Below are 16,891 nucleotides of genomic sequence, written 5' to 3' on the forward strand. Positions count from 1 at the left end.
GGTTCAGGGAATTTTTGTCCTGCAGTGACAAATTACCAAACCAGGACACCAGGGCAAAAGATAACATAGACTCAATAAAAGCTCGATAAAATAGCCTGAGCATAGTTTTGTCAATGTTAAAACTGGACAATTTCCGAAGATAAAACAAACGCTGATGTCCTCTCTTACACACTGCTTCACAGTTCTTGTTAAAAGACAATTTAGAATCAATGACAGTCCCCAGATATTTGTAGCTTTCCACACATTCCACAGATTGGCCCCTAATGACTGTGGGATCACAATTTGGAGTCTGTGTCCTAAAGTCAATAATCATGTCCTTTGTCTTGGATATATTAAGCACCAAAAAAGAAAGATCACACCAACTAATAAAATCCTGCAAGACTGGACCATGGCTGGATTCATTGTTGTGCAACAAACTCACAATGACTGTGTCGTCTGCAAATTTTAAAATGTGCCTGTTTTCATAAACACTCTTGCACATGTTTGTGTAGAGAATAAAAAGTAAAGGAAAGAGAACACATCCCTGAGGTGAGCCAGTAGAGGAACATAGTGACTCAGATAAAATACCATTCACTTTGACTCTTTGTGTTCTATCTGTTAAAAAATCTAAAATCCAACCCACCAAATTCTGGCTCAGCTGAAAGTGCTCAATAAGCCTTGTGGCTAAAATGTGAGGTTGGATGGTGTTAAAGGCTGATGAAAAATCAATAAAAGTCAGTCTAACATGGGTTTTGTTTCCCTCCAGATGTTTAAATAAAAGATTCAGCAGGGTAAGTATGGCATCGTCAACACCTCTGTGGGCCCTGTAAGCAAACTGCATAGGGTCAAGTGCATGTGCTGTTCTCCCTAGAAGTTCTGGTTTGACAAGTTTCTCAAATGATTTCATTAAAAGAGAGGTGAGGGCAACTGGTCCAAAATCATTCAGAGTTTTAGGTCTGCTGACTTTAGGAACAGGGATAATCACTGCTTGTTTCCACAACCTGGGCACCTTTTGCTGACTCAATGACACATTAAAAATGTGATGAACAATAGGACTCAATTGTTTTGCACATGACTTCAGTAAAATACCACTGATTTTATCGGGTCCAGGGCTTTTATTTGCTTTTAGAGAGAGGAGACACTTTTCCACTTCTATCTGTTCTAGTGCAAAGTGTTGATCATTTTTAAGATTGTCTCTCAGACTCTTCACTTCCTCGCTGAAGTCGAACTGGTCAAATCTTAGATAGAATTTATTTAAAGCACTGGCTAAATCACAGTTTGACCCAAAACCATCAATAGTGATGTGAGTGCTCTTTGTCTGTTTTATGCCTGCCATTGTCTTAATACCAGACCGGGCCGCAGAAAGGTTATTCTCTGCTAGTTTGCTCTCTACTTTGGTTTTGTATCTCTGTTTAGCCCGTAGGATTTCAGTTCTCAGCTCTCTTTTAGCTACTTGTTGTTCAGCAGGTCCCCCGAAGTTGAAGGAAAGCTTCTTCTGCCGTAGGTGAGACCTGACTTCCTTGGACATCCATGGCTTGTTATTGGGGTCAGGACAAAAACAGCATAGAGACATAAAGATAGAATTAATCATAGCTGTGTGTGTCTTATGGAGGACAACTCAGGCCTATGTTCTAAACTTGTAAGAGCTGTGAAGTGCAATGTACTTTCTGCAACCAACAGGAAGCAATCGTTAAAGCAGGTGAAGTTAGCGGACAGTTAGGTTCGGATGACTGACGCTAAAAGCTTTAACGCAGGTTCCGATGACTGACGGTATAATGCTATGCGAGTGAGGGCAAGGCTCAGCAGGTTCCGTAATGCGTTTGCCTGTGGTTAATGCGAGTTACCTGGCAATGTCGCGTATCCATGATCATGATCATTCCAGTGTGCGTGGGTGTGCGTATCCATGAGTAAGAATGTTCTTCCTCCTCTGCTGGTGAGAAGAGAGAACATCACGCCCCCGAAATCCTGCGAGAGGGTGACAGGAGGGGACACACACACACAAACACACAGACAGAGAAACCGTGCTTTTATAGAGGCATGTCTTTCAAAATATCAGTAAAAACGTCATCGTATAGTATGTCGCCAAAATATCATTAAAAATGTCTTCGGATATTATGTCATCCAAATATCATAAAATAAAGTCACGGTGTAGAGCGTCATCATTCATTGTTAGTTTGACCGAGCTCTCCCCCCCCGGGTCTGGCTTCAGGAGGAGGCCCCGGTGTCCCCATACAGGGCGAGGTACTCTGCTCACGAAAGGTCCGTTTCATCGAGGTCTTTGAATCGCTCTTAGTCTGGTCCCTCCGCCGGGACCACTTTGCCTTGGGAGACCCTACCAGGGCCTATTAGCCCCAGACAACACAGCTCCCAGGTTCACAGGGACACTCAGACCCCTCCACCACATTAAGGTGGCGATTCTCGGAGGAGCTGTATGTGTGTGTGTGTGTGTGTGTGTGTGTGTGAGAGTGTGCACGAACAGCCTGCATGTTTACTTTGTGAAGAATTTGTTGGAATAACCTACTGCCTGCATAAAGTATTTATATAAAGTTACTGTATGCTCGCATACCTGAGTGGTAGCCAAGGGTTACTTGTGCGTCTGTTTGCTTTGGGTTGGCAGGCGGGTGGAGATTTTATGAATCATACATACCCTCCTACAATACTTTAAATCTCGGGGGAGTAAAAGAAAAAAAGAAAAGTTTATCTGGTTTCTGAGTTAATGTGCTGAACAGAGATAATGTCTCTTATACAGACCTCCACTTCGGGAAAGGCAAAGTTTCGTGTATTCTTATTCACTACTGAGAAGGAATATTATGACACTTGTAACTTTTATGTTTTAAAATGTCCATTTTGTTCACCGTGTAAGAGTTGGGAAGCGATCTGAAGCCATAATAATACTGGAGGGGAGTAACTTGTAAAGTAAAGTACATTTTAGGCATTTGTACATTACTTGAGTACTTCCATTCCTTTTTTGTTCTTCTACTCCACTAATATTCAGAGGAATACTTTTTACTCCACTATATTTATTTGGCAGTTGTAGGTAGCAGTCACAAAATATAGCTTTTCAGATGTGTATTATATAATATAATAACAGTTTTGCTACTCATTCTTAACTGTCTGATTACTTCCTCTACCACTGTGTAGAAGGGAAACTCGTTGCTTCCATAGCCGCTTCAATGTTGCTATTCCTGCTGAACACACACACACAAATGCACAGTCTGTCTTTTGTTACAATGTGCCACACCTCTGCAGGGTCAATGGTTAATGTGCATCTTGTGCCTCCAAAGTAAATATGGTGATGCAGGCCTGGGTTCGGTACCCTGCTCTGCCCCTCCTTCATCAGCTGTATAAAACCAGGCCTCCAGCAGAGATCAATTCCTGACGAGTCCTTCCTGATTCATTCTGCCTGTCCATCTCACCGACTGCTGCCATGGCATTTGTCGCTCCTCCTGGCTATCAGCCAGTCTACAGCCCTGTGAGTATCTGCACTGACTGCTGCTGAGAAATGCATTGCACTCAAGGTATAATGATTTTGAGTCAGCGGATTTACAAAATATATTACGCTGACAGTTCAGACAAAAGAGTCCAGTCCAGGCCTGTGTCTGGGATTTCCAAACTATATTTTGTTCTTCAGAGGACTTGATACAGAATTATGTTGCACTCCAGACAACAATATGATATATATATTGAAGATGCGTGAAGCTGTCTCATTTATGATGTGCTTGTCCAGATTAATGACACTATGAACATTCAAAGATTTTGTAGGCTTATTTATTGATTATGATTGTGGTTAGTGATTGTTGATGCCACCGTAGATGTTCAAGGTTTAATAACCGTTGTGGGATTCAGTGAGTTTATTTGTTGAAAACTGCAACATGAGTAAAACATTTTGTTACTATGAGTTTCAGTATGATGTTGCCAATTCAATACATTTGGTCCAGCCCTAGTATCTACTGGTTTATGATAGTTAACTAAAACTATACTAGAAAACTAAAACTAGGTGTGATTTTTTTTTTAGTTAACTGAAATAAAAATTAAAAATAGACTCTAATTAAAAAATACAGGTAACTCAAATTATATTGTGTACTCACAAAACTAAAATAATAAAAGAAAAACACAGAAAATGCCTTTAGTTTTAGTCTTTGTCTGTTTGTTAAAACTAGTCAAAAATAAATAAATAAATAAGCAAACTCAACATTTTTAAACAATAAAAACTTAAATGAGCAAACCCACCCTGGACCCTAACTGAAACTGAACTGAAAAGTAAAATTAAAAATGAAATCAAAATATAAATGATTGAAAAATACGAAACTACAATAACTCTGGCACATATTATGGGGAAGGTAAAACCAAAAAGCGTACAGTATAGTGACTGTACTTTCTTTCCACCACTACATTCAAGTAGTAAATGGTGAAATCAAACTAATACGTAATTCATTTTTATAGCGACTCTAAATAAGATCCTCCAGAGTCAAACTTTGTGACTTACAGATTTACTGTTTAAAATGGGACTGACTGTTGGAGCCTGTGCGTGTTGTACAATGTGGTTGAGTATTTTTGGGCACTGCACAGAATATTCCATATCTGGGGCCCATTTATGGAGGCCTGAGGGAGGGGATGTCCATCTACATCCAGGGCTCCGTTCCAGAGGACATTACCAGGTGAGTATTACTCTGTAGCATGGTACACTTTCAGTGTGAAATTCATCTTTTATATTTAAAATAATAGTTTCACCAAAAAAGGTCCATTTGTACAAGTTTTATGTGCATGGGGTTTTTTTATTTTCATTTTTTAATCTCTAACCAAAACCTTTTGACATCATTTGGACACTGGGGGAACACCCTGTGTAACTCCACCCACTCAGGGTGGAACTGGTTTCTCTGCATTGTGAGATATCAAAGCAGGCTTGTAACACATGGCTCCACTTTTATCACCAAACCCTCCCCTTGTCAAAATAGTAATATCTGAGGTACTCCTACAAGCCATTAACTGACAGAGTAAACACTGCACACACCTTACTCTATCTTAACATCGCTCTTTCTTTCTTTTCTTTTTTTTTTTACAAGATCCTCATTATTTTTATGGTCTGCCCCACCTGCACTGTTTGCATTTCTATCTCTAAACAAACTTATCACTCAGGATTCAGTGACAAAATGTCTCAGTGTCACCTGCTCCTTTTGACAGGTTCTTTATCAACCTGCTCTGCGGAGAGTCCGAGTCCAGCGACATTGCCCTCCACTTCAACCCTCGATTTGATGGCTGGGACAAGGTTGTCTTCAACTCATGTCAGGATGGATCCTGGGGGTCTGAGGACAAGATTCGTGATATGCCTTTCAGTAAAGGCCAGGCCTTTGAAATGGTCATCATGATTTCTTCACAGGGTTACCAGGTAAGACCAACCAGAGGGCCACAAATAATTTCAAACCATTTTTTATGGATAACACTTTACTTGAACTCCCCCTATTTAGGATTTACATGCACTATCAATATATTTAATAAAGGGATTCTTACCTATTTTATACAGTCTATGATTATAACACACTGAATTGACAAATACATCTGCTTGCAAATAGATGATGTTTTAGATATTAACATAGTTCCTAATGGGGGGGTTAAAGTAAACTGTTACCTTTGTATGAACTGAAGTTTAACCAATATCTTCTGTTTGCTTCTGTTGTGCTGCAGTAAAGTGCAGTTTCTAATTTTGAGAACATCTACTTTAACAGATTTATTCCACATATAATTCATTCATGGACCATATATATGGTGTGGCACTCTTTGCTTAACATTTGACATTACTCTGTTTCAGATCAAAGTCAATGGGAATGACTTCTACACCTTCGAACACCGTGTCCCTGTGGAGAGAGTTTGTGCAATGCAGATCGCAGGAGATGTTTCTGTTCAGACGATTAACATCATAGGGGTAAGACTTCCCGTCCCTGAAGCTTTCAGATTGATGCTTTGGGCTTTGCTGGGACAAATAAATTCAGCAGCATAATAAATCATGTGCAACCGATTTCCTATGCTCTCTGCTTCTGTGTCAGGGTGCTTCAGGTGGCATGAATAGGTATCCTGGAGGAATGGGAGTGAGTAAACAGTCTTTTATTCTGTGTTTGTGCTTGCTTTGTTTTTCCTGGGTTTAAATGGTTTTAAAATGTCTCCTGCTTCAAGCCTCAAAGCTGAAACCTCAATGTCCAATGAAAAACATGTCTTAAAACGATAGTTGTTAAGAGGTTACTATAGGTCAGTGGTTCTCAAACTTTTTCTCAAACAGCAAACTCTTATTGTTTATTTTCCCTACATTAATCATATTCAGTTTTATTTCATGGCATTTTCCCCTGGTCATTCACGCCCTACCTGCAGTGGCTATGCTCCACAGTTTGAGAACCACTGCTGCAAGTGAATATCTGGCCATTAAATGGCCCTTTATCAGTGGTGATAAGCATCATAGATTTGGGTTAGTAATGCCTACCACACCTACTAGTAGGTTAAGAGGGTCATTATCAGGCCATTCAAGTGAAACACCATGAAAGGACAGCCATGTGCAAGAAAGTTGATATATAGGGAGGGAAGGAGAGGTGATTGATGGGTCAAACACCAGACATTCACCCATGACACTGGGCTTTGAGTCCCATGTGAAACAAGGTATTCATGCCTAACTATTATCTTTTTCTTAACCCAACCTGTTGGGTTTCACAGAGAGAGGACCCAATTACACCAAGCAGGAAGATTTAAGGAACAAATGGAGATTTATTAAAGTAAATCTAATAACAAAAGACAAAAACAGGCTGGCATCGAAACTGAGAGTTGTCTGAGGTAAATTAAAGTACAAAGAAAAACACAAAAGCTGAACAGAGGACCAACCAGTAATGGATTTAGGAACACAGGAAGAGAATCCGATAACGACAATAAACATTGTTTAAAGTGCTACCAAAAATAGCACCAGTACCAGTAGTGGTACTGGCAGTAGTGGTATTAGCACCAGTACGTCTGTGCTTGTGTGTGCGTGCCATTTTTTTCCTGGTAGGCATCACCTGATATGTTAAACAATGAGTGCTTTATACATCTCTGTCTGTACGTAATGTTTGTATGTTGTTACACTTTTGTTTGGTCTTTTTAGGGTGGAATGGGAGGAGGAATGGGAGGCGGTATGGGAGGAGGCATGGGAGGAGGCATGGGAGTAAGTATACCTAATTTGGGTGCAGAAAATAAATTCAACACAGCATTGTACAGGATTCAACATGTTCACAACTTTTTAACAGGGAGGATATCCAGGAGGTTGCATGGGGGTATGTTATTTTTTTTTTACCTTTGAAGGCAGTTTCCTTTAAATATTATTGAAAATGTAGTGAAATTAAATGAGAATATTTCTGCTTGCCCTTGCTTCTTCTAACTGATACACAGGGAGGATATCCAGGTGGCATGGGAGGAGGCATGGAAGGAGGCATGGGAGGAGGCATGGGAGTAAGCATACTTCCTTTGTTCACTACAGGATGGTAGTAATTTCTTAAAGTGTGAAAATGAAATAACATACATCATTAAACATGGTTTAATGTGCCCACCACTGTCCAACAGGGAGGATATCCTGGAGGCGGCATGGGGGTAAACAAATACTTCTATTTCTGCTCTTCACCAGTGCTCACATTTCAAATTCATATATTTTGTTATATTATGTCAAAAATAACTAAATAGCTAATTCACAATAAAAAAAACACAGAACAAAATGACATGAAATTGTCCTTTTTAATTAAAATACGTGCTTCTTCACAGGGTGGATATCCAGGAGGCATGGGAGGTGGTATGGGGGTATGAAACAAAATCATGATTACTGATTTTGTTTTGCTTTTGTATTCTTTACGCATTGTGTTGATTTATACTAAAATATGCCAAGCCAATTTGTCATGTATAAGCTACACAACAGTTTGTATCTAAACAATAGATTGTGTTCAGTGGACCAACTTTATTTTTTCTTCTGTCAGGGAGGATTTCCAGGATCAAACCTGCCGGTGAGAATACTGCATAATTACACATTCATAAAGCCCTCTGTGTGATTTTTTTCTGACCACTGTTAATCCAATTTAAATCTTGTATCTGTTAATGTCATTATAGGGCATGGGTGGGCAGCCAGTCTACAACCCTGTAAGTAAAATTAGCAATTCAGCCTCATGCAGTGTTGCAGTAGAGTTCTGGCCTTATTATGATGTAACCTGTCTTATTTTGTTTTTGCTGTGTGTTTTAAGCCTGTGCCTTACTCCAACATGATCCCAGGAGGGATGTACCCTAAGAGGACCATCATCATCAGAGGCATGGTGCCCTATGGAGGAGACAGGTGTGTGTTTATTAGTGCACATACACTGAAATCACTGTAGTGTGAGTGCTAATAGACACTTCCTGGGTCTGTGTGTTGCAGAATGAGCATCAACTTCATGGTGAGCAGATCTCGGGACGTCGCCTTCCACATGAACCCCAGGGTGAGGGAGGGGATTGTGGTGAGGAACAGCATGATTGGAGGCGACTGGGGCCAGGAGGACAGAGAGCTCAGCATGAACCCCTTCATGGAGGGACAGTACTTTGATGTAGGTCTTTATATTTGGTCCCATGTGGTCTACTTTTCTATTATTATTTTGACTCACCGTGGGTCAGCTGTGTCTTAATTTTTCCTTTTCTTTTATGTTTCTCAGATGTCGATTCGCTGTGGGAACCAGAGGTTCAAGGTGTTTGTGAACGGGCAGCACTTGTTTGACTTCTTCCACCGCCTGCAGTCCTTCAATGAGATTGACTTGCTGGAGATAGAGGGCGACGTGCAGATCTCCTACATCCACTTCTGAGACTACGCACCTGTTGTAGTTATTCTCTAATTGGGGCTGCATTTCACATTAAAAAAGCACAAATGTAATGTGCTTTCTCATAAAAGCAATAAGTGGTTTAGGGTTAAAAATATCTACTAACTGCAGAGCTTCAACATTAGCAACTTTTTTGACATTTTAAAGGAAAAGAATATTTTTGCTAGTTGCCCGTAGGGTCACGTCAACTATGTTACTCATGAGTTGGCCCATACTGGGTGACTAAGTTGACAGCAGACAATTTAACAATTTTAGCCCCTAATTTCAATGGTAGACCTAGCATGGCTGACAACATGCTGTTGTCTTTAGCAGGTTAATATCAAATTTCAACATACATTTTAATTAGAAACACAAAAGATCTGTGACCCATAAAATGTACACAACATAGTTGACGGTCAATTAATACACTCCTACACAATGCACTGTTACTGACAAAATATTTAAAAATATGAAAGGACACACACCATTTCCAAGATAGCCGCCACTGAGAAAGATGACATCCTGTGATGCTGGTCACATGGATTTGGAACAAGCCATTTCTTAGTATTTTTATTTTATTTTTATTTTTTTTTAGCATTTTTATGTATTTGATTTAAATATGAAACTCAATATAAGAAGTTGTTTTTCTAAAGTGTTTAGAGCTTTTAAGTAACAGATAATGCTAACTAATAGTTTTTAATTATTTTGATGTCAAGACTCACTCAACTGAAAAAATGGGAATTGCAAAAACTGTTGATGTGTGCAACAGTGTGCATAAAATGTTTGATTTTATAATAGGCTTCCCTTAATTGGTAAGAAAATAGTTTTTAAAAATATTATCTTTAATAGACATGAAATGTACCCCCAGTTTTAGAATCACTCAAAAAAGTTGTACATTTTCATTGATTGTGTGTGTCATGTCAGCTGTTATTTGATCTTTCAGAGTATATGTCCTTACCTCAGGTCCTTAAACTTCCAGCTGTGTATTGCAGATCTTGATTAAGACAAAGGTGACCTCATCATCGGCTGTATTGTTGAGTTAATAAATGTAAGTAACACGTATGATATAGATGAGATAAACGTTGACTACAACAAAGCTCATTCATGATGAACATATTTATTTCTTATACAAAATACTGTAGGTACTGTATAAAACTTTGTTTACAAATCATGACAGTGACAATATAAAGGCAACTATAGTACAGTCTTCTCCCAATTCAACACACCAGGAGAATCACAATCCACACACACATTGATGCAAAAATACTGGCTCTCTGAAGGCACTGAAGGTAAAGTTTTAAGGCTGAACTGATTTTGTTCATTAAGGAGTAATTTGTTTTTGCTGGAATCTCCTTGGAGCATTACTTTAACTTTTTTACTAAATGAAAGGATTAATGAACGGGTTTACCAGATACAGGCCCAGGGGCCAAAAGTGTCAGGGCCCCTCCCCTGGCCTTCACCTGCAAAATGTTACTCAAATGAACATGTGCTGACCCGGAGGAGACTCACAATGACCACAAAGAAACATAAAATGACTACATGGAGACAAAAGAAGGCCAAAAAGAAAAACAAAAAGGCTACAAAGAGATGCAAAACAGCTGCAAATAGACACAAAAAGACTCACAATGACTATGAAAATGGTCAAAACAGCCACAAAGATACTCAAAGTAACTATCAAGAGATGCAAAGCAACTTCAAGAACACTCAAAATGACCACAAAGTGACAATTAACTCCAAAGAGACATAAAATTACCACAAAGCGGTACAAAACCACAGAGATTGTAACGACTACAAAAACACACAAAACTACAACAAAAAGGGGCTAAACAACTGTAAAGCTCTATGTAGGAGAGGTGGTGAGGCCTTCTGCGTGTCTGTGCCCAGGAGCCCTTTGTCTCATAATCCGCCCATGCTAAAGACCTCAATGTTTCAAACACAGTGGCTGGTGTAACACTGTGGGTATATCTGCTTTCAAACTGGTGAAATCTCGATACAGACCAATTAAGACCAGTGCCTCAGTCTTAGCACCACTCTCTGTAGTTCACAAAGAATGTAGGACTATAACTCAATGACTATTCAGTACCAAAGGTATAACAAGAAAAGTACATTTCATCTAAACAAGGAATTTCAGTAATGCTACAGGTATAAAATATCACTGTATACTGTTTCATATAGTACCTTTGATGTATACATCTGAGAAACACAGCGCCTCATTGAAACAATAGCTCTCCCAAAATGTGTGTTGGAATATGGTCCATTCCAATGACAAAAGTATAAACTAAAGCAAATATATATATATAGTGTGGATATATATAAAAATAAGTGCATGCACAATGCAAAGTTGCAGCTGGTGAGCCAAAGCACACTTGCTGCTGCTTTCTGTCTCCTCCTCCTCCTCGACTCTGCTGGTACCAGAATTCTATTTACAGTGCTAAACCTCGAGAAACAAAAATATCGCAGAATAAAAGAGCGCCAGGATGATGTCAGATGATGAGGTTAGTCATGTTTCCCAGTCTCCCAGTCTTTGCTCATTTATGGAAAGCACTCCACTGAATGGAGTTAAAGAAGTATTTCACTGGTGGAATGATGGTCTTGGTCTATAAACCTGGGCTGTTTATGCAGTAAAAAGACGCAAAAAAGGGCTGTGGCATTTGCTTCTGTGAAAGAGGTAGAAAACCTACAATTACCAGAATGCACTTTGCCACATTGGACCAATAAACACTCCCAAAAGGTGGGTGATGTAATGCGAGCTTTTCCATTTTCCCACAGGAAACAGCTGGCTGGTAACAAACAGTCTCAAATTACAGATAAACAGTGCACTAAAACATGTTTCTGGAGACATTTAAGGTGAGAAATAGGAGATATTGTAACAGAATATTGGTTCATATTTTGTCAGCACTGCTCAGTTTTATCATTTGATCAGTTTGGACTGAGTTTGAGAGAGGCCAGTCTCTCTCTCCCAATCTGCTTCTATACTCTCTGTGTCCGGGCATACAAAAATGCGGAAGTACAATCTGTAGTTCAAGCAACAGCCCTAGAACCACAAAAAATTGAGCTGAGAGATGAGCAGGGAGATCTGTGCACTGGTAAGATGAGAACATTTACCACAGTTCATTTATACATGCTACCCACATTGTTATGATACAAAGCTGGTTAAAAATGGGCAAATTATCCCTTTAAATGCGTTCACAGGCTTTGTTCTCTGCCTTTATGAATATGCAAGTTGTTACATGTGAACTGATTTCATGAGAGGCATCTGCAGGAAGACTGTCCAGAAAGTCATTAACATAAAAAAGGCGTAAAAGATATACAAATTATCAACAAACATACAATGATATAAAAACATTAGTGCAAAGTTGTAGAAATACAAAAATCAGCATTTTAAAAAAAAATGACAAAATGTGTAATAACACTGTGCTTGAGCCAAATGCAAAGGTGAGGAGCTTATCCCGCCATTTGCCTTGGGTAACTCCATCATGTCCGTACCGAGCCTCAGTCCATCCACCTGCCTCTGATTATCTGTACCCTCTTGATTTGACCAGTACCTCTGCCCCTGCTGAGCAAACTCTCAGGTTCCTGAGTTGTGACAAAGATGTATGGACTAGTTGAAACAGGACTTTCACATGTTGCCTTGTGTGGACGGTACATGGCTCATGGTGCTTCATGCACACCTAGCAGTATGACCCCTGGAGAGGAAGCAGGGGTTGTTAGAGCGCTACATTAGGCTATCATACAAACTCCTGTGGGTTTTGATCAATAAGATGGAGGATCCTCATTCAAAACAGCCTCACACAAAAGTCTCTAAAGCCTGAAGTGGAATTTATTTTCTCAGCAAATTTGGTCTCTTTAAATTGTTTGAATGTATTACTTATTTTTAAAAATGATATTTCATTTATATTCTGTTGCTGTCGGGTAAAAGTCTGAACTTTAGGTATGGTGAACTTTAGTTGAAGGATTATGACATCTGTAAAAAAAAATGCAGCTTGAAGTTGAAAAATTATGGTGCTCAATGTTAAAAAAAAAAGCAGCCCAACAGCGACACCGCTGGGGATTTTATCCCTAAACTCATCTTATTGTCCTTCATAAACTGTATCAAAGCAGCCAGTCATCTTCATCAGATGACACCTTCAGTGACGGAGACACTGTTGCTGCTTCCTTTCTTCCCTACCAGTCCTTGACTTATTTTTGCTCAGTTACACAGGAGCATGGATCCAGATGGGTGAGGTTTCTCCATCAGAGGAACACTTTCCTCAGCTGGTGCGAGTCCTCCATCTTAGCCCTTACTCACAAGTTCGAGCTCCTGAGTTTGTTTGGTTGTAGATTCAGCCTGGCAGTGTCTGAGCTGGTTTCACAGAGATTTTCTAGCTTAATCGTGTGAAGGAGATCGATCTGTTGTATGCAGGTAGTTGTGCAGGTATGGTATTTTATTGCTATAGTGACTAGGAATTAATTTCTCTGATTGTGCTGCAGTGTACGTGTCCTTTAAACTTGTTCACCCACCATCTATCATTGTGTTTCTCCTGCTACACTTATCACACAATAACTTTTGCACTCACTTGGAAATGTGCTCATTTCAGAGGGTTGACAAAGGAGATAATCCTAGTCCTTCACCTCCTTGGAATGTCTTCGGCTGTGTGTGTAGTTGTGCAAAATATGAATGTAGGGGCACGTTAGGTTTCTTACAGTCAGTAGCAAGAGGCTGGATCTCGTTCATGGACTGGGGTTAAAAGGTAGCACGCTTTGGCAGTGACGAGTCTTGTAATTTTTAAGAGTGAAGCCATCACTGCCAGGGCATTTTCCTGGACCCTTCCCTGTCCTCCAGCAGCTCGACAGTTGGGGTGGGAGCCGGGGTGGGGTTGGGAGTGGAGTGGCAGGAGGGCTGTATAGGCAGCGTGGCTGTGGAGGACGACACTGGCATGTCCAGGCTCTCCAAGGACTCAGAGAGGGCTCGGTTGGTCTCGTGTTGGGGACAGAGGACGTAGCGGTTGGGGTGGTGGACCTCCACTGTGGTCACAGAGTCTAGGCCCTTCAGGCAGAGAGGGGCCGGTCCCCCAATGGGGTCACGGCCACCAACGGCCCCTAGCTCCATGGAAGACTCATCCATGTTGACGTACAAGATCTCATCTGGGTCCTGGGTGTCTGGAAGATCCTCAAGGGCTTTTTCCAGCTCGCAGCGCAGGGACTCAAATGACGGGCGATCCTTCGGGCTCAGCAGCCAGCAGGAGAACATCAGGGCGTAGCTGGAGAGGAAGAAGAAATGTTCATTGTATTTAATGTAGAATTCAAATGGAATATGATATAAAAAGTATATATAGTATGCGTAGTAATATATAATAGTATATAAGTAAGTATTTAGTAGTAGGTCTCTTCTCCAAAACAAATGGAGATTGGTGATTTAAACCAGTAAAAACAGTGAATAAATTTCATGTTAATTTTTTTTTTTCTAACACTGCTCATTGCGGAGAGGCTGCAAATTACAGCAGCTGACGTGAAAACGCAAGTGGCCCCATCTAGAGTCAGTTTTTGGTTTGTCTGTTTCAGACAGAGGGTTAGCTTACCTAGAAAGCCTTTGTTTCCCCCCCCAAATTTCCAGATAATAAATTAATATTTATTACTATGCTGTTATAAACATGGTATATACATATCTTAAACCGGATGTTTCCATGAAATTCCTTTTACCTATTCTATCTCTACCACTATAGTCTTTTCATGGCTCTACAACTAAATTGGTCAGAAGTGGCAGAAGTGTTATGTCTTGGAAAATTTTCCTATGATTAGCAGCAAATAATAAATTCCTTTTTTCTGGAATTTCCTTGGATATTATCTGGAAATTGTGAAACTTATAAAATGATGTTACCTGAAAATCATACAAAAGTATGCTTTCAAATTACTGTTAAACAAGTTAGACTGAAATTAATTTGAAACTTCATATCATTAAAATATTAGTCTTACACTTATTACTAAGGAAGGGGCAAGCTTTTTAAATTGGGGAAATCTATCCTGGGACAAAATTGTTCTGTAAAATTGTGTTTATCTAGGAATCTTTAAGAAACATGGAAAAAATTCAAAGTATCATCTGAGCTCCTTGAAAAGCACATCTGTTTTTAGCCTCTAGCCTTGATTGCTTTATGGTAAAAAGGTACTTCTAATTAGGAGGTGAAAGATTCCCAAAGTACTTCATCATCAGCTGAGTGTGTTTAGTGAGGAATGTGAAGAAGCCGGCACTCACATGCTGTCCAGACAGTCCGGAGGCTGTTTGAGACGGTTCCCCTGTCTCAGGTAATCATAAATCTCACTGTTTTCCACCCCAGGGTATGGAGTCTGGCCCCGTGTGGCGATCTCCCACATGGTGACGCCAAATGACCACTGAGAGAGAAATAGAGAGAAGGAAAGGTGTAGGAAATGGTACGGAGGGAGAGAGAGGGAAAAGGTTAAAGAGTTTTGAATTCCTTTAGGGTTTTACACACCTTGTCACGCACAACTCAAACATTAATCTGCACTGGTCAAACACTGGCTATGGGAATAACACAGCCATGTTTGTCTAGGCTTTACGGACATCCTTCTACGCACAGCTTACTAAAGAATGCACATCCTTTTTAACACTTTCACATGTGCATGGAAACCAGGGCCCCTCGCGCATACATACATACACACAGTCATAATATCAGCTGTTACTGCTCATGTCTGTCCCAAATGTTAATATGTATGTAAAGTATATTCTACTGAAAACTGAAAACTTTCAGTTCTCTCATCATGAGGATATTACAGTAGTGCCATTTCTCAGTTTTGAAGCGTAAAAAAAAGGTCAAAAGTTAATCACTGAACTGATAATAGACTGAAATTCATCTGTTTTTGTAACTTGTGAGGACATTGTCTCAACTTGCACTCATTTCCTGGAGGCCAGACTTTACCATAACAACTACATGCACAACTCTGGACTATCCCTTTACCATTATGGTATCCTTAGAGCAATAGTCATCCAAAATCGACTTTTTCCTATACACTCACCTCATGTAGACATCAGTTTTGACAGTGGAACTAAAATAAACCATCTAACCTACTGAAACTTCTTAAACTAGCCAAAGTAGAGTGCCACAGTAGAGTGCTTCCATTTCATCCTGTCACTCGCCTTGATGCTCCAAAATGTTGTTTTAATGTAATGTAATTAGTCATAATGATGAAATGATGATTGATTGGAAAACATTGAGCAAGTGAATTTCCTTTGGGATCAATAAAGTATTTATCTATCTATCCATGTAGCTGACATGGGGTAATGCATTAGGCTGCAGGGTGCTTTAAGAAGTTTCTATAGAGTTTTTGATTCCTTCTGCTGTGAAATTTATCACCACTTAAATGTCCAGTGTGTAGGGTTTATAAGCATCTGTTGGCAGAAAATGGTATACAATATCTGTAACTATTAGTCATTAGTTTATATATCACCTGAAAATAGAAACCATTGTGTTTTGTTACCTTAGAATGAGCTGTTTATATCTACAGTAGCCCAGAACGGACAAACCAAAGACCCATTCTAGATAGGGCCATTCGCTTTTTCACATTTTTGTACTGTCACCGTATTTCTCCTACACGCGTGGTACATGGGAGAAGTTTCAGTTCTGCAACCTCACCACTAGATGGCACTAAATCCTACACACTGGACCTTTAAACAATCCACTGCAACTTTTAGAAACAATTTCAGGTCTTTTCAAGTCTTTTAATACTCAAAAAAAGATATTATGGAAAAAGTAATACATTAGGTGTTATTCTTAAACATAAGCTAAAGCCAAATAACCCTAATAAATCATTTAACCTTGTGGGGACCAGTCCCCAGATGGGAGAGGAGTCCCCACAAAGGAATTAATACACACACACACACACACACACACAAAGACATAGTGGGTGAACTAACCACATCACTCTTAGTGGTGTAGACACGATCAGCCAAGCTTTCAATAGCGATCCATTTGACGGGCATCTTTGAGATCCGCCCCTGCCTGTAGTAGTCTCCATTGTAGATCTTCTTAGAGAGGCCAAAGTCAGCCACACATACATTCATGTTCTCATTCAGCCTGAGGAGGAGACACAAGAGTGTTATA

At 39.9% G+C, this 16,891-nt stretch overlaps 2 protein-coding genes across 2 annotated transcripts in view; one reads left to right on the top strand and one right to left on the bottom strand.

Annotated features, from left to right (window-relative positions):
- The first annotated feature begins 3,358 nt into the window (after positions 1-3,358).
- Positions 3,359-10,614, top strand: LOC126402772 (galectin-4-like). Its single transcript, XM_050065019.1, has 15 exons — positions 3,359-3,451; positions 4,549-4,637; positions 5,161-5,365; positions 5,786-5,899; positions 6,021-6,062; positions 7,097-7,156; positions 7,239-7,265; positions 7,381-7,440; positions 7,552-7,578; positions 7,747-7,782; positions 7,956-7,982; positions 8,086-8,115; positions 8,217-8,305; positions 8,387-8,552; positions 8,658-10,614. Exons 1-15 carry the CDS (start codon positions 3,407-3,409, stop codon positions 8,802-8,804), a joined length of 1,164 nt encoding a protein of 387 aa, XP_049920976.1. The 5' UTR covers positions 3,359-3,406; the 3' UTR covers positions 8,805-10,614.
- Positions 9,897-16,891, bottom strand: part of LOC126402763 (tyrosine-protein kinase receptor UFO) — a 36,012-nt gene continuing 29,017 nt past the window's right edge. The window contains exons 18-20 of the mRNA XM_050065008.1: positions 16,705-16,864; positions 15,028-15,164; positions 9,897-14,038 (exon numbers count right to left, since the gene is read on the bottom strand). Coding sequence (XP_049920965.1) covers positions 13,579-14,038; positions 15,028-15,164; positions 16,705-16,864 — 757 coding nt within the window. The 3' untranslated portion in view covers positions 9,897-13,578. The remainder of the gene's footprint in view (positions 14,039-15,027; positions 15,165-16,704; positions 16,865-16,891) is intronic.

The sequence above is a fragment of the Epinephelus moara genome, chromosome 2 (genome assembly GCF_006386435.1).
Source record: "Epinephelus moara isolate mb chromosome 2, YSFRI_EMoa_1.0, whole genome shotgun sequence".
Classification (NCBI taxonomy): Eukaryota; Metazoa; Chordata; class Actinopteri; order Perciformes; family Serranidae; genus Epinephelus; species Epinephelus moara.

Coding starts and splice junctions, on each gene's coding strand:
- LOC126402772 (XM_050065019.1), top strand. CDS start 3,407: ATGGCATTTGTCGCTCCTCCTGGCTATCAGCCAGTCTACAGCCCT. Junction 7,983..8,085: donor TTCCAGGATCAAACCTGCCG/GTGAGAATACTG, acceptor ATGTCATTATAG/GGCATGGGTGGGCAGCCAGT. Junction 8,306..8,386: donor GTGCCCTATGGAGGAGACAG/GTGTGTGTTTAT, acceptor TGTGTGTTGCAG/AATGAGCATCAACTTCATGG.